At 46.7% G+C, this 22192-nt stretch overlaps 1 protein-coding gene across 2 annotated transcripts in view; it reads left to right on the top strand.

Annotated features, from left to right (window-relative positions):
- The first annotated feature begins 750 nt into the window (after nt 1-750).
- The window catches only part of SNX9 (sorting nexin 9), a 105275-nt gene continuing 83833 nt past the window's right edge, over nt 751-22192 (top strand). For both annotated transcript variants that reach the window (XM_032338620.1, XM_032338619.1), the window contains exon 1: nt 751-850. In XM_032338620.1, the coding sequence (XP_032194511.1) occupies nt 839-850 (12 nt within the window). In that variant the 5' untranslated portion in view covers nt 751-838. The remainder of the gene's footprint in view (nt 851-22192) is intronic.

Below are 22192 nucleotides of genomic sequence, written 5' to 3'. Positions count from 1 at the left end.
CGGGGCCCTTGGCGGCTTTCCTGATTAGCTCGCTGCTTGACACGAGTGACTCCATCTTGTTCTCTCCTCAGGGCCGTTGGGATCGGGAAGCCATTGGTCCCCTCCGCTCTGGCTGTTGACTGGCACTCAGTTTACTCAGCGGGGAGCACAACCCGCCCAACAGCGGTCCCCGCCGGAGCAGAGGTCCCCCCGCGGGCGACTCGGGCCCTGCCAGAGGGGCGCGGAGTTATTACCGAGCCCGGAACACTGGGCACCAGAAACTTCAGCCGCCGCCCACCGCGCGGTCTCGAGACCCCGTCGGGCCGCTCCTTCAGGCGGGGGGACGCAGGCGAGTCCTCAGGGCCCTTGAAGTTTTCCCGCGGGCAGCCACGCGGGGCGCCGACCCCGGCCCGGCCGCCTCCCGGGACGCGGCGGGCGCCGGAACAAAGGGCGCCCGGCGGTGGCGGCGACGGCGGCGGCGGCGCGGGCCGGGGCGGAGGCTCGGGGCGGGGGCGGAAAGTGGGAGAGGAGGCCGGGCCGGCCGAGGGCACCGGGCGCGCTTCCGCCGGCCGCGCCGCGCACGCCGCGGTAAATGGGAGGCTCGGCCGGCAGGGGCGGGGGCCGCGCAGCCGGGGAGTTTCAGGAACTGGAGAAGCGGGCGGCGGCCGGAGTCGCCCAGCGCTCAGCGGCGGGGCCTGAGCGCCGAGACTCGGGGCCGAGGCGGAGCCGCCGCCGCAGCCGCGCCGGGGCCCAGCCGTAGCCGCCGCCGCCGCCGCCGCCGCCACCCTCGCCCGCCTGGGGCCGACAGCCGCGGCGCCGGAGAGGAGCCGGCCGTCCCGGGCCGCGGGAGCCGCCCGCCATGGCCACCAAGGTGAGGGGCGCGCGGCGCAGGCCGGGTCGGCCGCTCGGGCCCGCGGCGGCAGGGGAGGGTCGGGGCCGGGCCGGGGGCGCGGGCGGCGGCGGCGGCGGCGCCGGCGGGGCCCAGCCAGAGCCCGCCGGACCGGTCCCACGGGGCTGGGCTCTCGGGGGCTCGGCTCGCGGCGCGGGAGGGTCTCGGGGCGGGACCCCCGGACGCCCGCCGCGCCGTCTGCGAAGTTTGCGCCGGAGCGCGGGCTGCGGCCGGGCCGGAGCGAGGGAAAGTTCCCGCAGCCCGGGAGCCCGCTCGGGACAGCCACCCGGCCCCCGGGATCCCCGGGTCCTGCCCCGAGTGGCGGCCACTGCCCGCCGCCGCCGCGGGGAGCGCCCCTCCCTCCGCCGGAGGGTGGGACCCCGGCCGCGCCGGCCGCTCTGGGGGGGACCCGAGTCCCGCCGGGGAGCACGGGGCATTTCGCAGGACGGCCCGCGGGCTCGCGCTCCCGCTGGGGGGACGAGGCAGACTGAACGCCCCGCGCCTCCTCTTCCTTCATTTTTCTTGTGTGTGTGTTTTTTCTTTCTTTTGTTTTGCTACCTTTTCGGTTTGAATGGCATTTCCAGCGTGAAGAAAATACGAAGAGGGAAATGACTGTGCTTTCAGTAACGAGTTCGCTTGAAAAAAGGCGCAGGCCCCGGTTACGTGGTGGAACTTTGACTCGAGCTTGGTAATTGGCCAGAAGTGGTGGTTTGCTTCTCTTAGGGTATTGTTCGGGGCCGGAGCGGTCAGCCTTTGCTACCTGAGCGTCCAGGAGTCACCCTCCCCGCCTGCCTTTCCTGGGGCGTTTTCTTTAGTTTCTTCCTGCAGAGTGGTAACTGGGAAAGTCAGGCGCCGGGGACTCCTAGTGGGAGACCCCTCCTAGAGCTAGCGACGGGGTGTGAGGAATGGCTTGACTTTAGCAAATAGTTTCTGTGATGTCGCCTTTTTTCAGCGCTGGCACCCTCTCCCGTGTTTATGTTTGAAATCTTGGGTTGTGTAAAACCTTATTTGTTGTTGTTGTTGGGTTTTTGTTTTGGGATCCGGGGTAATTTAGGAAAGGATATGCAGATTGTCTTGTGTTATTTCAGCCTGTTAAAATTTGTGCTTCCGAATCTGCCGAGGTGCAGCGTTTATTTTTTTTAAAAAATGGAGATTTTCCTCCAGGGAACCTGTCCTCCGCTCTTACTGAAATAATTACCTGCTTGTTAATACATTAATGGCTGTGCTCTTCCTTGGTTTTGTAAGATGTGGACCAACTCGGTAACTTTTTAACCTAGATAATTTTGTGTTGATCTTTTTAAAAACAAAACTGGAGTCAAGGATCTCTAAGGAAATTTGATTTTGAGGTTTGTTGCCAAACATTCCAGAAATGACCAATTACACGTCCTGTTTTGCACTCATCTTGCAACCTTAAAAGCTGTTTGGGGTAGATGTGTGTTCAGTGGAGGTCAGTGTTGTGGTGTTTTGCACTCTGATCTCATGGCTTGTACTGGGTCCTTTCAGTAGGGCTAGGGTTAGGGTTAGGCACGAGTGAGGTATGCATAATGAAAACTTGATAGTTAAAACCGAACTTAGTTTTTCTGTAAAGGTGAAAAGAACAGTGATCCTTGTACTAAACTTGAATTGCATGTGTCCTTCCTAAACCAAGCCTTAAAGCACGTGTCAGCCCTTCCTACCTTACTACCTGCACCACTCTGGAGGTAAATTCCTGTGATTCCAAGTCTGTCTGTCTCCTTTCTAATCACTCTGCCGGATGGGATTCATCTCCATATTCACAGGATGGCAAGCCACCTCCAACTGAAAAAGCAAAGGAAGAGCAGAGAAGCATGTGTTCAAAGAGGACCCTAACTCCGATTTCTGGTCTTCCTACTTCCTGGTGATCCTTGTGTCAAACCAGTCTGTCTGTCTCTCTATCTCCTCTCTCTTTTTTGTTCTTCCCATTGTTACCAGGGAGGAGAGTTGTCCCTGTTTTCCAACCCCCTGCAACCACACCCCTGCCTTTGCTGACATCTGAGTAGTTTGGGGTTTTTCCTTTCCTCGCTTTAGTTGGGTTGGTGGTGAGAATGCACTCAGTAATAACTTCTAACTTTTTATGAAATTTCAGCTTTCTGTGGCACTTGAACTCTGGCTGTAAGCCCCAAGTGATGAAAAACACACACAGTATCTGGCTGGGTTGGGTGGTGTGAGTTTCCCTTTGAATTTACCAGAGAATGGCCTCTGTTCTTTCCAGAAACTAATTTTCTTATGTATTGCTCTGATATATTTTTTACAAAGATGCAGTTATCTTTGAACTGTCGTGAATTTTAAAATCTGGCATGTTCACAATGGAAAGAAATTATCTTTTAGAAAAGAACCTTGAATTGGGCAGTTCTTCGCTGCTGAAGAAAGTTAATCAGCAACCGCACATTTTAAAGGGATCATCTTCTTTGTTTCTAATCGCTGCTCAGGAGGATGCTGAATTCACTTGTAAGCAGATACTTTATTCTCACTCCAATCTTATTTCCCTTAACAAATACTGTGCGGGGCTAACTTTAGCCTGTGAAGTCTTGGCTTCTACTGAAAACCTCAGAAGGTTGTATTTTAATCACAATCCCATGTGGATTTGGGAGTAAATTAAGTCTTATTTATTAAATCTTGGGAAAGAAAAAAAATTTTTTTTGGCCTACATATATCAAAAGGAGCATGAAAATAGTTAATGGAAGTTAATCCATGGCTGTATAATTTAGCTGTAATTTCCATGTCAGAGTTAACCTTTTGTGCTTACATAGTCACTTTCAGGAGTAATCATTTTAACCAGACTCTGGGAGTCCCGGATGCACTTTTTTCCTTTTCTTTCTATCTCCAGCATCTGAAGTGAAATATTAGTGGTAGTGCTTGGTTGAATTGAGTGGATGTGGAGTATTGAAAATACTGGTAGGAAATGAGTGAATTGCTCAGGTCTGTTCAGTGATATACATTAGTGAGAACAGTAAAAAGCATCTTTTGTAGTCTCTCCTGAGCAAAAACCTCTTTATTTGAGTGACAGAATAGAATTCTTTCTATTCAAATTTAGTGTTAAGCCTTAAGGATTAATGGTGGATTTGATCGTTTTTTAAAAACACTGTAGAAAATGCTAATTATTCAGTTTTGCATAAAAGTAAGTTTTAAATGTCCCCACTGTGCAGGGACCCTGATGTGGGTGGGTCTCAGTCCCAGGACCTTGAGATCATGACCTGAGCTGAAGACACACCTTTAACCGACTGAGCCACCCAGGCGCCCATAATCGTGTGTTAGCAGACTTTTCCTTTTTAAGTATCCATGCACAAATGGAAAGTACACATCTATAGTTCAGGTATTAGAAATCTTTTTAAAATCTAACAATTCTGTTTTACTAATGAGGTGTTGGTTCTTCTGTTTTCAGGTACTTAAAACAGACCTCATACTTCTGAGACTGTAACCCATGGTTGTTAGAAGTGCGTTTGATTTCCAAAAGTAGAGGGTGTTCCTATTTGTCTTTTTGTTAATGATTTCTAACTTAATTGCATAGTGAACAGGGAATCTGATTGATAGTCAGACTATAAATGAAAATTTGTTGAGGCTAACTTTGTACCTGTCCTATGGTCTCCTTCATAAATGTGCCACTTGTTCGTAAAAAGAATACGTATATCCACTACTCAATGTGTGTGTTCCGTGTATGACCATTAGATTGGATTTATTGACTGTGTTGTTCATATCTGTATCCTTATAAACTCTACGTGATCTGTTGTATCTAGCTGATCTTTTGTCTACTTGATGGAGATGTTAATTAAGATAGTGTTCTAAAAAATCTCTAAGTTTAGAGATTAAACTGGGTGGCTCAGTCCATTACGTGTCTGCCCTCAGCTCAGGTCATGATTCCAAGGCCCTGCGATCAAGCCCTGCATCAGGCTCCCTGCTCAGTGGGGAGCCTACTTCTCCCTCTCCCTCTTTCTCTCCCTCTCCCACTGCACACCCTCGTGCTCTCCCTCTCAAATACATAAAATCTTTAAAAAATATTTCTCTAAGTTTCAAAGTAGTATCATCTTCCAGGTGAATTGAGTTTTTTTCAGTGCGTAGGGACCCTCTTTATCTTCAATGTGTTTTTTCCTAAGGACAGTTTGTCTAAAGTTAATGTAGTTTCACTAGCTTGCTTTCTTTCTTTCTTTCTTTCTAACATTATTTATTTATTTATTTGACAGACAGAGATCACAAGTAGGCAGAGAGGCAGGCAGAGAGAGAGGAAGGGAACCAGGCTCCTTGCTGAGCAGAGGGCCCGGTCTGGGGCTGGATCCCAGGACCCTGAGATCATGACCTGAGCTGAAGGCAGCGGCTTAACCCACTGAGCCACCCAGGTGCCCCTCACTAGCTTTCTTTTGGTAAGTATTTGCCTGGTATATAAGAGCCTATGGCTGAATTTAACCTCTGTCGCTGGTCTGGTGACCTTTGTGACTAGAGAGTTTTGTCTGCTTTTACTTGTGTTCACTGATGTGTTTGGGTTTCTGGCTCCCATCTTCTGGACTAAATGAGGATTTTTTTCCCTCTTCCTTTTATTCTACCTGTCCCCTCCCCAGCTGTTTGGAAGATTTGTCCTATATGTCAGTTTTTTCCAGTGGTTGTCATAAGCATGTATGTTACCATTTCGAAGTTAAAGTTGGAAGTTACTCACCATCATTACCCTTCTAAATTACAAAAAGGTCTTCAGATACATAACTCTGATCATGTGTCCAGTATGGTCAGTTACTGCCAGTATTAGAATTCTGTCTTTTCCCTCAGAAATTAGACATTCTTTTCATTTTTATATAGAGCTAATGTTTATTTAGATTTAATTGGATTTTACCGTATCTTTGCTTATTATTTCTGTTTACATTACAGTCCTCCTTTCTGGGATAATTTTCCTTCTGGTTAAAGTGGATTCTTTGGAATTTCCATTGGGGAAGATTTGTTGTTGGTAATCTTTTGTGTGTGGAAATGTATTTTTGCCTTATCCTTGAAAGATAGGTTTCTAAGTTGACGGTGTTTTCTCTCAGCCTATTTGCAGGCGGTGGTCCCCTGTCTTCCTTGGGCTCTCCAAGTTACTCCTAAGAAGTTAGCAGTTTCATCTTGTTTCTTTAAGATGGCCTGACTCCTCTCTCTGCCTGTTTTCAAGACTTTCTGGATAGCATTCTTACCTTGCAGTGTTACCGCAGTCCATCCTTGTGTGGATGGTGTTGACATCATATGAACTTTATTGGGTATGTTGGCTCTGAGGATGGGAATTTCAGTGGTTCTAGGATGGTGCAGAACTTTTCTAGAACTTTCTGGAACTCATGGAAATTTCCGTGACCATGGAAATATTCTACGTTTGTGCAGTCCCACATGGCAGCTGCCTGACACGTGTGGCTAACGAGAATTTGAAATGTGGTTAGTGTGACTGAGGAACTATTGTAAATTTTAACCCAAATAGCTACACATGGGTAATGTAGCTGTTGTAGAGAGTTCCCAGAAATGATTATTCCACAAACATGCCTTGTCCCCGTTCTTTCTTGCTGGAACTTGAATTAGCATGACAGTATCAGCAGACCTCTAACTTGGTACTTCAGCGTGCCATGTTCTTTCTCTTCGTGCTGCCTTCTGGATCATTTCTGTGGCTCTTACCTTTGGTTCAGTACTCTCTCTTTCTTTGGGCCTCATCTGCTCTTTTATCCACTACTTTTATTTCAGTTCTCTTCTGTTTTTAGAAATTACATTTGGTTCTCTTTCAAATGTGCTCGGTCATTTATAGTCTTACGCTTTGTTCATACATTTAAGCTTCTGTTAAGCATCTTAAACATTTATGGTTTGTGTCTGTTCTGGTGTCTGCAGTCTAACCCAGCCATCTGTGTCTGTTCACTCTTACTCATGGTGCCTTGTTTTCTTGTGTGTCTTGTATGTTTGTGTTTTTTGTTTTGTTTTGTTTTTTTCTCCTGTGAGTTGCTCATTTTCCTTGGAACCTCATCTGAGGGAGTTCTGATACCCAGATTGAAGTCCTAGTCTTCCGGGGGGAATTTGTCTTTGCTTATGCTGGTCTCCGGGGGACACTACATTCTTGTGGCCACTTTAATTCCTGCATTCTGGTAGAATGGATGTCAGGGGGAAATTTCCCTTGTTCCTCTACTGATAAAACAATTTTCCTTGCTGCTCACTTTGGAATGACAGATTTTCTCTGGTCCCCTTATACCAAAGTCCTTTTTTTTCTTTCCTTTTTTTTTTTTTTTTTTTAGTTTATTTATTTGACAGAGGTCACAGGTAGGCAGAGAGAGAGGAGGAAGCAGGCTCCTGCTGAGCAGAGAGCCTGATGCGGGGCTGGATCCCAGGACCCTGGAATCATGACCTGAGCCAAAGGTAGAGGCTTTAACTCCCTGAGCCACCCAGGCGCCCCATACTGAAGTCCTTTTGTGGTGCCAGTGTCTAGCTTAACACAGGCATCTCTCTTACACCTGTCCTAGTACACCTTCTGCATACGGACTCAAACTCAGTGTCTCTGGGGTCTCAGGGTCTGGAGGAGACTCCTGGAGTGGAATCCTGTCTCAGCACATACTTTTCTCCAAGGGTTTCTGCTCTGTTCCTCTGTGACCTCTCTAGAGGGCTTTCTTTTTGTGCTGACTCAGCAATGTGTTTTAAAAGGCGTTTGTTTGTGTGTGTTTGTGTGTCTTTTGATTTTATATTTTATTCAGCACTTTAGTGTTTAGTCTGGTAGTGGTTCGGGGTGTTGGCCTGCCATGTGTGCTGGAACAAAAATCCAAGTCACGTTTTGTTTTGTTTTGTTTTGTTTTAGATTTGTTTATTTGAGAGAGTGCGCACATGGGGGGAGGGACAGAGGGAGAGAGGATCTTCTAGCAGAGTCCCCATTTAGTGCAGAGCTCATTGTGGGGCTCCAGCTTCGGACTCTGAGATCATGACCTGAGCCAAAATCAAGAGTCAGACGCTTAAAGGACTGAGCCATCCAGGCTCTCTCCCAAGTCATAACATTCTCTTTTTCATTTTTTAAAGATTTTTATTTATTTATTTATTTGATGAGGGAGAGGGAGAGAATGAGAGCGAGTGAGCACAAGCAGGGGGAGCAGCGGGGAGAGGGAGAAGCAGGCTCCCCACCAGGCAGGAGGCCCCAGGTGGGGCTCGATCCTAGGACCCTGGGATCATGACCTAAACTGAACACAGACGCTTCCCCATCCGAACCAGCCCGGTGCCCCAGGTCACAGCATGCTTTGTAACTGGCCACAAGTGAAGGAAGGCAGTGTGTGCACACACAGTCAGTCTCGTCTCTGGAGGGAAAAATGCGAAAAAGCAAGGTAGTTAACACATTCTGGGGGAAACCAGACCTTAAGTCAAGCGATCAAAATAACAGACTGTGGGCATATTTGACTTTCCAGTTGGGGTTTCTTTTCTTTCCCCTCCCCTTGTTGACTATGAAGAGCACATGATGGGTTTAGCCCTGCTTATTCATTTTTCGATATTGTAAATACAGTGCCTGAGGATGTTACTCAGTATGACTCAGTTCTTCTAAGCTATTTTTAGTCTCTGAAAGTGAAGTCTTGTAGTATCACTACCTGCAGAGGCAGGAGGCAAATCACCTGTTGGTGGTGGTTCTTGACGTCCGAGAGACTTGTAAACTTCAGGGGTGAAAAATGCCCCATTGATCTGGGAGCTGTTACCTGTCCTCATTCCAGGCCTCCTTCCTGTGACCTCTGAACGAGCTCAGTCCCAGGCCCTCCACCACACTTGGGATGACCGCTTGGGATGATTGCGTGTATCACCTCGTCCTAGCCTCAGAGAGAACTTCCCAGAGTTTCCGGCTCCTGGACCACAGGCTTTCTCCCTGCACAGTAGCGGTTCCTGGTGCAGCCACCCCAGCCCACGGGGCTTTCTAAGGAACCGTGTCTCGAAATGCTTGGTTTTTTCTTTAGTTTGAGGAGTCAGTTTTTACCCTTATCTATCACATCGGTCACTTGGAAGATAGGTCTATGACACATCTTGGCGGTGTGCGTGAGTGACCAGACTCTGCTGTAGGGTCCAAGCCACCCAGTTCAGCAGATACTCCACAGCCCCTCTGTGCCTCCCTGTGCTGGGAGGAGGGCTGCTAACATCTGGATCCTTGCCTGAGAGGGTGCATAGTCAAAACCTAACGAGCTGTTTGAAACGCAGCAGTTAAATGTCAGCTTAAGTGTATTCTCTAACCCAAAATCACAGAAGAGGGCTGGAAAATGCAGATCTTCGTGTTAATGCAGTTTGTCTCTTTCATGGGGGCTGCACTCAGGACCTTCCTTTTCATCTTTCAACCTGTTTTGAATTGTCAAGATTTTGAGTTGTGAGTATTTGTTGCTTTTGTAATGAGGAAGAAACCAAGTTCATTTTTTTTTTTCCCGATTTAAAAGCTTATTGTCTTTAACGGGGCTCTGAACACAGATTTCCAGACTTACCCACCTTCTGTTAATTTGCTTTGAATTATACTAAGATGAAAAAAGTGTTTTTAACTAATGCTTTTAAATAGTAAGTGGCACTTCAGTAGAAAAATGCTAATGCATGCAGGATTACAAATGGAAACTTAAAATTTTATTTTACTTTCTGAAGGACCATTTTTTTCTTCTTCCACAGGGGAGAAAGTATGGTTTTTAAATTTTTTAAAAATAACTAAAAACTTACTAAAAACCAGCACTGAACCGAAGTTCTTAAAAAATTGCTGCTTTATACATACTTTTGTAATTTTCACCAGCCTCACTGTACCCTTTCCTTCAGGAGCTTGAAGGAAGCAGAGCCCCTCGCTCTCGATGGGCCAGCCTGGGTTTTCATCACTTCCTACATTCCCCATCTTCATAAGATTTTGGAATCAAGAGTTAAATTGAAGATTTTATAGCCTCTTTATTGATGTGTCCGATTTTGTTTTGTGATTTGCCCTGCCCAGTAAGTAAAATACATTCAGTGTCCTCAAACCACCTCCCCAATTTAGAAAGCCCAGTAGCTTCTAGATTACTGAGATCTGTAGTTACCTTATATTGATTTGTCTTAATCATTTAAAGCCAAGAGGATACCAAAGAGCATGGAGATTGTGTTTTAAAATTCTGGTATCTAAACTGCCCCTAGTATTGACTGCTATATTTGTAACATTTTAAAAACCATTCCCCTTTTTGATAAGTAAAAATATCCCATTCTGTTTCTGTAGTTTGTATTATGAAAATAACAGGTAGGTCTCTAAAATGCAAGTAGTACTGTTCCTCAAACTCTCCTCTTCTCTGACCCATTAGCAATCTCTGCTATAAAGGAAGATGATGGCAGTGGTAATAAGCATCCTTTTGAGACAGAAATTGGACTCTTACCAAAGTGCCTGGATGTTTTATGAGCTATGATCGTGTCTCCGAGGCTTCAGGCACTGGTGGTAGAGCTGTGGTACCCCAGCTGCATCGCACCCTGCCCCCCCCGCCCCCCCCCCCAGCTTGTTAAATCGCAGATCCCTGGGCTCCACCCCACCCCCACCCCCACCTGGGTCCCGCACCTCAAGTTTGGGATTCAGGAGGTGGGGCCCAGAACGTGCATTTCTCCCAGTTCCCAGGTGATGCTGATGTTGCTAGTTTGGGACCACACTTTGAGAACCACCCTATGGAAGATGGAAAAAGAAGAGCTAGAATCTGAGTTCTGTTCTTGGTTCATCCTGAAAACCTCCTGTGGGCTCTTAGATGGGGGGGCGGGGGGCGCCTACTTTAGCCTGTCTGTGAGCAGTGAGTATGGTTTCTTGTTTCAAGGACTTTAACTGCATTCAGTGATGCTGAAAATCAAAAGATTGGTATTCTCAAGGAAAGGCTGGTTTCTGGTCAACTTGTGGTTTTCAGTAACTTTTCAGGGTCCTATTGCTGGGTCATTTGTATTCTATGCAAATGGGTGTCTGATTATTATGGTGGCAAGGTGGCTGCAGCTGGTTATTAACTATTTCCTGTTGCTTTTAAGACTTTATTTCTTTTACAGAGACAGGGAGAGAGGGAACACAAGCAGGGGGAGTGGGTGAGAGAGAAGCAGGCTCCCCACCAAACAAGACCCTGGAATCATGACCTGAGCCAAAGGCAGACGCCTAACAACTGAGCCATACAGTTGTGTGTATCATTAGAGTTCACAGTAATCAGCCTTCATTTATTTGCTTTGTGTAGTATGTTCCTAATGTGGTTGTGTAATGATAACACTTTCTAATTCATGGGAGGGAGTATTACTGTGTGAAAAATCCCATTTTGAAATTATTTTAGAAATCAGATAATCTATGATATTTGCATAAATCTAAGCTTTAAAAAAATCTTATTTGTGTAGTATGTGCCTGTTAATTTTGGTGAATTCGAATTGCATCAGGTTTAGTTTTCCTATTTTCCGTTGAGGAACTCTAACTATCCAGGTTCCTCTGAGGCCCCTGAAAAAGCGTTAAAGAAATAGAATTTTGTTAAAGAATTTATTAAAGCGAAAGAAAAGGATGAGTGCAATCTCTGAACTAGAAAGTCCACCTTTGAATAATTGATTGGTCTTGGACCCATGCATGAAGGAAAAAAAGGTGTGCTTTGGAGGCTAGCTTTGCGAGTGAGAGCCTGCCTTTGTTCCCATAACTTGCCTGCAGTATCTCTGAGAATTACCACCCCTCTAAATCAATCAGACTGCTGCAGACAGCTACTTTAAAATCTTTGTCGGCATTTATGCCATTCAGAGTCTTTTGTTAGATCCGTAAACATTATATGCTATTATGGAAGGAATACATTTAATTTTCACTGTCTAATGTTAACGTTTAAATATTATACATATAAATATGTATGAGAATTGTTAAGTATGCCAACAAAAATCAAATGCATGGGTTGTCATTTCGTTTGTTTCATTTATCAGCCTTTACCCAGAACTTAAAAATTCTGTAAGTGCCCATGCATGTATATCTTTGTACTCTGGAAAAACTTACAGACTAATGGGGAAGACACTTCAGTGTGTTTAAATGTTCCGGGTGCTGCTGTAGAGGTACATGCCATGTACAGTGATGGCACAGTATCTGGAGTCAGAAATGAGACCCTCCACGTTTCTGCATTGACTTTCATTGGAAACTTAAGAGTAAACATGAATTTATGTCAATAAAGAGACGATAGTTTGAAAAGTTTGTGTAAAAATGGAAAGCATTAGGAGCGCCTGGGTGGCTCAGTTGTTAAGCATCTGCCTTTGGCTCAGGTCATGGTCCCAGGGTCCTGGGATCAAGACCCGCATGGCATCATGGTCCCTGCTCGGCAGGAAGCCTGCTTCTCCCTCTCCCACTCCCCCTGCTTGTGTTCCCTCTCTCGCTGCGTGTCTCTCTGTCAAATAAATAAATAAAATCTTTTAAAAAATAGTAAAAGCATTAAGTACTCTGACATACATTAGTCATAATAATTCAGAGGAGGATCGTTTCTCTGCTGGAGGATTGGGGAGCGGCGTTGGATAAGTGAGGACACGTACTCAGTCCGAGGTCTCTTTTAAAGCGTTCTTTATTAGCGGCTGCCCTTACAGGACATTTCACAGAAAGCAGATGTTTCCAGTCTCCCTGGTTGTGGTCTAAAATTTCGTCTGAGACTGACCACACTAAGCCACTTTCAGGAATCCGTGAGTGGCACGTGCCACGCAGAGTGGGTGTGGCTCTTCCCAAAACCCTGTGGTCGTGGACATAGTCTCACGGTGGTTCCAACAGATCTCCTTTTGATCTCCAGGTTAGCAGTTTAATTACAACGTCTGGAATGTTTGATGTGCCTGGTTCATAGTACCTCTGGTTTATTCTGGGTTTAGGGATTCCTGGCTTCAGGGGATCAGACACGGTCATAGACTGTGTGTCTTCTTCACTTTTGCTGGTTCTGTTTTAAAAATATATGTCCAGTTTTGTTATTAATTAAATATGGATACATTTAAAAATGTTAACGTGGGGCGCATGGGTGGCTCAGTGGGTTAAAGCGTCTGCCTTCGGCTCAGGTTATAATCTCAGGGTCCTGGGATCAAGCCCCTGCTGAACAGAGAGCCTGCTTCCCCGTGTGTCTCTCTCTGCCTGCCTCTCTGCCTACTTGTGATCTCTCTCTCTCTCTCTGTCAAATAAATAAATAAATAAAATCTTTCTTAAAAAGTTAACGACTTCACGGTACTTTTTTGACATTATGTACTTCTCGGCGAATTATAGTGTTATATAATTATTGTTACTTGTGGGGTGATGTATTAATTTTGAGGGGCACCTGGATGGTGCGGTTGGTTAAGCGTCTGCCTTCAGCTCAGGTCAAGATCTCCGTGACCTGGGCTCAAGCCCCGTGTAGGGCTCCCTCATTAGCGGGGAGTCTGCTTCTCCTGTTCCCTCCTCCCCTCACCTCAGCGTGCACATGTGCATGTGCTCTCTCTCGCTCTGTCTCTCAAATAAATAAATAAATAAATCTTTTAAAAAATAATTTTGAGGTTGTTGGGATCCCTCTATGATTCAAGGTTGTTATTGCATAAAAGCCCCTTTTCCTTGTTAGTATTTGCTTTACCTTAACTTTTCTATTTAGGAGAGAGATATTGTTGGGTTTTCTGTTAGAGGTGCAATGAACAAATAAAGTCAGTTTCATGTGATTGTGAGGTTCATGTGTTTCAGTGCAGTGGTGCTGGTATAGCACAGAAATGGCAAGTCTGGGCTCAAATCCCAGTCAAATCCAGCTACGTTACTTTGGAAAGTTACCTAATGCTTCAGGTTCCTCATCTGTAAAATGCAAGTAATAATATGAACTCAAGTGTGAATTCCACAGTCCAGGTGGGTTAAGAAAAAAAAGCACTTTATTTTCCATTAATAATTGACAGCAAATTATGTCCCCATCCTACCAGGGAAGTAGAACTTGAATCTGGGAGTTCAGGGACCTCCTCATCTTGCCTAAGCTTGGGTCTCATTTGAGGATGGGGATTCCCCTCCTGATGTCATGGCCTGGGGGGACCCCATCTCGCCCTCCCGTCACCTCTCTGCGCAGCGGGAGGCCTTGCTTGCTCTTACAGTCTGGGCCCTCGGTGAGGTAGTGCTCTCCACACTTGCTGTGCCCGAGGGAATGGGAGCCATTTTTGCTGTTGTCATGCTCTAGTGGGACCCAGATCTCTGCAGAGCTCAGACACTTTCTGTCCTAAAGCAGTAAATAGCTGTTGCTTCCCCTCGGGTTGATTTGTGTTTCCCTGGGGGCTCTGGTTCCCTGGTGCGGGCCCTGGGCAGGGCTCACCGTTGCTTCTGGACTTGCTTCTGGACTTCGCTGCCGCGTCTGCCCCAGGCTTTGGAAGGTGGAGGTGGCAGTGGTAGCAACGGAGGCCTTGCCTCATCTCTCCTGTGCAGTGTCTCTTACAGCTGTGTTCTCTGTGCAGACCTAGTGTTCCCACTGTTCTTAGGGCCTTTGAAACTTGCAGCCAAGAAGGCCGCAGTGTTCTGCCATGCCCTGTCGCTCTCCTGAGGCAGTGGGCACTGCTGGTTTGGGTTGGGGAGGTGGGAGTAAAGATAAAGGAAATGAAAACCCAAAGGATGAAAAATGACATTTCAAAAACACTGTCGCTACCAAATTATCTCAAGAATTAAGTAAAAATTCATGCAAAGGGCTTACCAAATGTCTGACTTATAGCAATGGAGAGTTGTTATGGTCGAGTGGTATTATTCATATTATTGCAAAAATAAACTATAAACTAAGATCTTTTAGACCCCACGATCAAGAATCCACCTTAACTGTATTCAGGGAGCTGAAACAAATCTCTCTGATTTCATGTGACACTCGTGGCAGCAATCAGCCTGTCTGCTTCATATTTATCCAAAACTTTGGGTAAATTTCCCAGATTGCAGTGTCTGACAGTTTGAGTTTGATTCTTTTGCCATGGCATGCCTTATTAATTCTGGTAATTTACCTTCCATACACCAAAACAAGATAGAAATGAGGCCAAACGCTAGAGGCAGGGAGGACAGAAGTGTGAGTGCGACCAAGTGTGCTGTCCCAGCCCGAGTGAGTGGAGCACATCCCTTCACTGAGGTCTCAGATGGCGCATCTCGCCGAATCCTTCCAGTGGCGGGTCACCACGTCACCCTGTTCCTTCGGTACATTGTGGAGCCCCTGCCGTGGGCCAGAAACCATTGGGACAGTAGGGATACAACTTTGAAGGAAAGAATTAAAAATCCCTGCTCTCGTGAACCTTCTTTCTGGTGGAGGAGGTGGCAGGATTCTATCCAGTAGAACTTCTCGGAGATCTCCTGGTTAACCTGAGATACATAGACCTGTCAGGCCACTTGCTTATTTGGAGTATAGGATAGTTGGTTTGGCTGTCATCATCCTATTGGCTTAATGAGTGTTCACCCAGACAATAAGTAAAATATTTCCAGACTGACAGGTTTTAAACAGATATGAAAATATTTATTATCAGTTACCCAACATCATTCTTCCTCTAACTGGAATCACTGCTTGCTAACACAGTAAACTTTCTGAAGCTTCAGCAATTTTGAGAACAGTAGTGTAAGAAATCAACGGGAACACCGAGAATTGGGTCAGAATGTTCTCACAAGCTTAGAAGAAATGGCACCATCCTGGCTTAGGATTTTGAGATTCAATGAATCTTTATTCTTTTCCTGGTTCCGTGAGTGATTATTCTTCTGCGGGGGCGGGGGGGTAATATAAAATATATTAGGGAAGTTTCATATTATTTATGCTTTAAAACTTCATGTCTGTGATTTTTAGGATTTTGTCTAAGCAGTTTGGCCTGATGCAGTATTTTTAACTTTTTATTTATAAAAATTCCGAACATAGACAAAAGAAGACCAATACAGTGAACTCCCTCAGCACATACCCATCACCAGCCTCAACAGCTCCCAACTCCTGACGAGGTTCTTTCCTCAGAACTTCCTCTCCCATTTCCCCCTTCTTTTATTATTTTGAAGCAGATTCCAGATGTGTTATTTCATGATAAATATTTCCGGTATAGAGGCACCTGGGTGGCTCAATCCAGCTTGATTTTAGCTCAGGTTATGATCTCAGGGTCATGGGATTGAGCCCTGCATCAGGCTCCGCACTCAGCATGGAGTCTGCTTGTCCCTCTCCCTCTGCTTCTCCCCCTGCTCTTGTTCTTTCTCTCAAATAAATAAAATATTTTTTTAAAAAATGCTGCAGTATATATAGCCTCCCCAAATAAGACTTATCATACTTAAAAATTGAGAATAAATCCTTAATATCTTGAAATACCCAGTCTGATGGTAAGCAGGCTTGTGAACATTTTCATTAGTTAATAATTCACTGTATTTATATGGCTTGATATGCATTAAGATAAAGACCCTGCCATCTGGTTAACTAGATGCTTAGGCGATGGTTAAAATGATTATTGATGGCATTTGTGTGTCTCTGCCAGTGTGAATTGAAGCAGATTTGGCTGTAGGTAGGGTGTTTGCAGCAAACATACCACAGGTTTTAGAATCTGAGCGTTTCTTTCCTCTAGTCAATTCACTGCCCTTACCAGAGTTCTCAGCAGACAAGGCCCTTTGAAAGCCTTTCCGTGCAGTTTTAGGTGGTGCCAGCAATGGGTGAATGGTAAGATTAGGGAAAAATGGGATTATATAGTCATTTATTACATCAAATGTGACCTCCAAGTAATATCTGTAGTTGGTTAAACAGTTGATGAAAGTGTTGAATGAAAATACCATCTTATTTTAACTTAAGAATCCATAAATATACCATTATTTACCAATCCTGTGATAGAAAGCCAAGGTCTGATTGGAGTTCTAAGCAATCCATCTTGTATAATCTCCGAATGCATTGCTAATGATTTCCATTTTTAGTTTCTTGTGAAGAGCTTTAAGAATTTAAAAACAGTTTCAAAGCACTGTAAATACAGAATTCTAGATTTTTAAAAATGATGATTTCCCATTTGTCTTAACTGTTGTCTCAGCTATATTTACTTTGACAGTAAACTTTTTAGCAGCTTACTTTTTGTCAAGGTTCCTCCAAACACTCAGTTTATTTTCTTAGAAACAATGACTCCTTTTTCACAGTCTTGTGTGAAAGACAATGATATTTCAGTTGCTCAGCTGCAGCCACCAGTACAACTACATAAACAGGGTTCAGAACCCTTGCGGTATGGATAAGGGAGTAGCGCACTAAATGCAGAAGTTACACAGGCTGCGCGTTTTGCGCAGAGCATGTGGGCGAATCCGGGAAGGTGATCCTAGGAGGTACAGGCTGAATGACCCTCTCGTCGTTGATGTTTGTGGCTGGTTTCCTGAGGTTGCTTGGCTTGGACTGGTTCTCCTGGACCCATGGGCTTTGAGGAGAGTTGATGGGACATGCCGGATTCAGTGTTTCTCCCTTCCTCTTGTTACCTTGTCCAGCTGCCTTGAGTAAATCCCTGTCCCAGCAGGCCTGTATCATGATTTAAACAATGATCAGAAGTGCTTTTGTGACGTTTTCAGTGAAAATGGTTTTAGGCAATTACCTGAAAAACAACAGAATGTAGTTTACTAAAGTAAGGGAGTACCATTTTCTTTTCCTGTTTTGCAGATGAGAACGGTATAGCTCTTTAAATTTAGAGACCTTACAAGTATAGGGACCTTGATTGTTACCATTTCTGCAGTAGTCTTGCCTTCTGCCCTAGAAGTAAAGGTGGACTTACTCCTATGAGAAAATGTATATTCTCCTTGTGGTGATGGCACGTAATCCTTTTCCACATTTCAGTTTAGCCTGTGTTCCTTGCTTTCTAGAATTTGCAACTTTAGCAACTAGGTTTGCCTTAGAGGCTATAAAAAAAGTAAAGTCAACATAGTCGCTGTCCTTGAGGTCCTTATGGTTATAGTGTTGTCAAAAACAAATAAAGAACAGCGGCCCAAGACCACACTCAACACGAAAATGAAAGACAGACCACCTCCCTGAGGCTGGGAGGACCGGCTCTCCTGCTGCTTCCTCTGCTTTGTGCCCTCCCTGCTAGCGCCACCCTCCCTGCCTATGGGCCGCCTCTGTTTTACTAGTACCTTCTTTTGATCACACTGTGTGTCTTTCCCATTAGCCTTGGAAGATGATGACTCATCCTTGCTCCTTTGCGTATCCTTGTGGAGTGGTAAGGAGTAGATACTCAGTAAATGATTTTGAGTAGGAGCCAGGAGTCCCTTGGGGGTGCCAGAAAGGCCAGGCTTTGCATCAGACATCCCTGGCTGGAGATCCAGGCTTCACCTCTTTCTTGCTCTTTGAGCGCAGGCCACCAGTCAGTCACTGTAGGCTAGGGTTCCTCGTCTGTAACTGTGCAGGCATGTTAAACTTCTGATGGGCCCGAAGGTCTCAGAGATTATGCAGAATCGTCCTCCCCTTGCCCCAGTACAAGTTGCTTCACCACTAGGAGACCCTGGCCTGGCCTGGATCAGTCCCTAGGGTAGACGGGGTCACCTCACCTGACTCACAAGAGGGAGGGACGAAAATCTTAACAAAATGGGGAGGGGCGTGGTCCAGTGAAGAGGGAAGAAGAGGGCATGAATGTCGTGGATCCTGAAGGTGTCTTACTGAGAAAGAGTCATGGGCGCCGGGGAGATTTTTAGATTATCAAGGATCTTGAATGCCAGGGAATGAAATCGAGCGTGATCGTAGGTGATGGGGTGTCATTAGAAGTTTTTGATGTGTGAGTGATGCCTGTGTGATCAAGGGAGCTTTGCAGCAGCATGCGGAGGTGGCGGAGTGAGACGGAAGGTCACAGCAGGAAGGTCACAGCAGGAAGGTCAGTCCAGGAGCTCCGATAGCGCGGAGGGTGCAGGGTGGAGACTGGATGGCACTTCTTCCACTTACTGGTCATTTGACCTCAAGGCCAGCTACTGAGTGTGTGTGATTGGTTTGAGCCGCTGTTCCTCTGGCGAAGCCCAGTCATTTGCTCCCGTAGGGCTGTTTTGAAAATAAACGACATGTGTGACTGCCTCAGTCCTCGGGATGCTGGTCCAACTGACCTTTCCTCCTCTACTTGGTTTTCCCTCTTGGTCATGTTACTAATTTGCAGGAAGGACCAACGGGAAGAGGAGAAAGAGGAAGCTGGCAGAAATCTGTTTAGGGGTACATGTCATGCTTTGTAGAGGTGCCTTGTTGGGACCTGGCCACGGAGCTTTCCTGTCTGCTCGATCTTTCACGGTCTTCCTGTCTCTCGGTTGCTACATAGTCTAAATCTCTTCATGTGACTGCGTGCGATTCGTTCTTCTGTTCTCGGCTTAAGAAACTTCAAGTTCACTCTTGGCATTGTGCTTTATTTTGCTAACTCTGGCAGTCTTATTTTACTACCTCAGCCTTGTGATACAGTAAAAACCTGCTCTAGTTTTGTGGTTTTCTGTTAGCTGTAAAAATCTAGAAGAGAGATTGTCCTCAAGAGGAACCATTGTTAAAAATAAGTCCTGGTTCAGAGCGCCGCTGTCCATCCAGGTAGCAGCTGGGAGCAGACACCCACAGTCCCCGTGTGACCCGGCTGTGTGTGTGTGTGTGTGTGTGTGTGTGTGTGGTGGTGAAGGAAAAGCATCATTTTGAGTTGTTTAATTTTAAAGATCTGTATAGTTCACTTAACTATAGTAGTGTTCTTGAAATACTTTAATATAAAGATTTTTTTTTCTCATTTAAGGCAGGGGATACTTAATTCAAACCTGTCAGAGTAATGGACGGTACTTGTATATGAGAATATTTATGATTGTATATTGTAATCGTATACAAGGAAAGGTCGGTAGTTGTATATGAGAGTGTGCCCTGCTACAGACAGATTAACTTGAGAGCACAGGGCAGAGCTCAGTATCCCTTCCTCACCCTCCCCTGCAGCAACGCACACCATCCTCTTCACGGTCCTTCTCAGCGGCATCCATGTCCTCTCAGGCCCCAGAAAACCCTCCTTCTCCCATGCCCTCCCCCACATACCAGTGAACAAAGGCCCCCGTGGCATCCATCGGGTGAGACTTGGGTCCAGGCGAGCCCAGGTCTCAGCGATGGCCGTGCTTGCACACTCATAGCTCGCCGGGCTTCGCCCAGGTCTCCACCAGGTCCCCCAGTGGGGCCTGGTAATTACGCTGCCTTTGAAGCCAGCAAGGCCCTGGTCCACAAACTGGATGGGGCTCTTGGCCTTGACGGTGGCATTGACCACGCCAGCATCCTCGGGAACCGTGCCGCCGCAGTACAGCAGGGAGCGGGCCATGTCTTTGCCACGCGGAGGGTCCCGTGTCCCCCTCCAGCTGGCTTGGCCTACACACCGGTGAGTGCTGCTGGAAAGCTGTCCGTGGGAGGCTTTCTCAGAGATGACAGAGTCTGTGGCCAGAGGGAAGCGTGTGCGGGGCTGGGGCACCAGGCTGGTCTGGAATTCTGGGCCCCGGGCGCTCTGAGGGAGGCAGTGACAGAGGACACAGCTTGACCTTTCAGCCTGTTCAGGTCAGTGTAGGGTCGGCGTTCAGTGTGGGGGTTTCCACATGTCGGAGATGGGCTCGCCGGCCACCCTGAAGGCAAGTCCGAGCGCTCCGGGGTGGGGTGGGTGGTGAGGGTGGGGTCGTGGGGCGCAGCTGCAGCTGGGGGGACCCAGGCTGGGGTGGTGGGCACACAGAGACCTCCGGCATGGACCGCTCGCCGTGAGCGACAGACCTCCTGTCAGCAGGGAGGCGAACCTGGAACCAGTCCCCCTTCCAAAGCCGTGGAAAACCAGGGAGCTCCGAAAACCTGTGCACTGGCCGACCAGTTTCCAAGAGAAGGTCAGCGATGTCCTTACCGATGGTGTCATTACCGGCAGCATCTTCTTGCCTATGATGAGCTGCGCGGGGCGGAAGAGCTGGCGGCATGTACCGTGCGAACTTCATCGCTGACCGTGGATCCTGGGTCTACAGATGCTGCCCCCAAAGCTGCTCTCCAGCCCCCAGACGTCTCACTGAAGACCGCGTCGAAGGCGTCCTCTCCTCCCCCAGTGGGCAAGTGGGCTTGGCATCTGACCGTCGGGCTGGACGCCGCGTTCCAGGGAACGGAGCTCCCAGTAGCTGTTGTGGATCCGGACCCCTGCCTGGCCGGCGCGGATGCATGATAGCCTGCCAGTGTAAAATAATTCACTGAAATTCTTCAAATAGGCCCAAAGGGACTTGCAGGTCATCTAGTCTAACCCTATCGTTTTTTATGTTTGAAAGCTGAGGCCTAGGAGCTCAGTATTCGGCGTCTTTTACTTTATACAATAATCATGGCTATGATGAGGACCCAGCGTTAAGAAAAGACTTTCTTTGATGAGTTATACTTGCAGGGTAATCTTTTTGAAACCAGGAATATATGTAATACTTACCAAAGAAGGACCATGAAATATAGATATTTTAAAAATTCCATCCATTTTGATGAGCTTTGCAGACATAGAGGGCAGGCAGGAGGGAGCTGGGAGGGCATTGCTGAGGACAGAGGCCACACACAGGCTCTGCTGGGACAGTCCTGATCCGTGCCCGGGCCCAGGAAGGAGCCGGGAGCGATGTGGCTGGTGGCCCTGCGTCTTCCATTCTGGTTCAGTCCTGCTTGATTCCTGTAATCTGCTCTTGGGTATGTTTTATTTGTAGGTTATATACATGGTATCCCCTTTTTCCCTCCTGAATGCTTGTGGGTTTTTTGTCTTTTGGGTTTTTATTTTGTTTTTTGGTTTGTGTTTTATTTTTTTGCATAGAAATGTCAAGGAAGTTGTGCTAAAATAAGGTGTTGATTTTTTTTTTTAAGATCTTATTTATTTATTTGACAGAGGGATCACAAGTAGGCAGAGAGGCAGACAGAGAGAGAGAGGAGGAAGCAGGCTCCCTGCTGAGCAGAGCGCCCAACGCGGGGCTCGATCCCAGAACCCTGAGACCATGACCTGAGCTGAAGGCAGAGGCTTAACCCACTGCGCCACCCAGGCGCCCCTAAGGTGTTGATTTTAAAAACTTTTGTAAACGTACCTTTGTGTTACTTGCCCTCTGGTGTGTTTCCACTTGGCAGGAATAGCCCTTCGCTGGGGTGTTGGCGCGCGGTGCTCCTTCCTGCCGTACCCGACGTCACGCTTTTCACCACTGTATCTCCCTGAACGGGGCCAGCAGTGGTGACCGCCTGCGACATTTGATGACCACAGGAACGCATGTCCACTGTCTAGCTTTAGTCTGGTTGTCCACCATCGGTTCCAGTGATTGCCCTGTGTCCCCGGAGAATTGCCACTGATGGCATTAAGCTGGAAGGCTAGGATCTGGGGGGAAATTCTTCACCAAAACTGTGGTAGAGTTTTGGGAAAGTCATTAAGTGACAGGGCTAAGCGTTGACATTTTGCAAGGTAATGTTTCATGTATATACTTGAGGGATTTATGATTGCCTGGTCAAGGATTGATTTTGGTTC

This window comes from Mustela erminea, chromosome 4, assembly GCF_009829155.1.
Source record: "Mustela erminea isolate mMusErm1 chromosome 4, mMusErm1.Pri, whole genome shotgun sequence".
In the NCBI taxonomy this organism is placed as follows: domain Eukaryota; kingdom Metazoa; phylum Chordata; class Mammalia; order Carnivora; family Mustelidae; genus Mustela; species Mustela erminea.
This window is presented reverse-complemented; position numbering and strand designations above follow the sequence as displayed.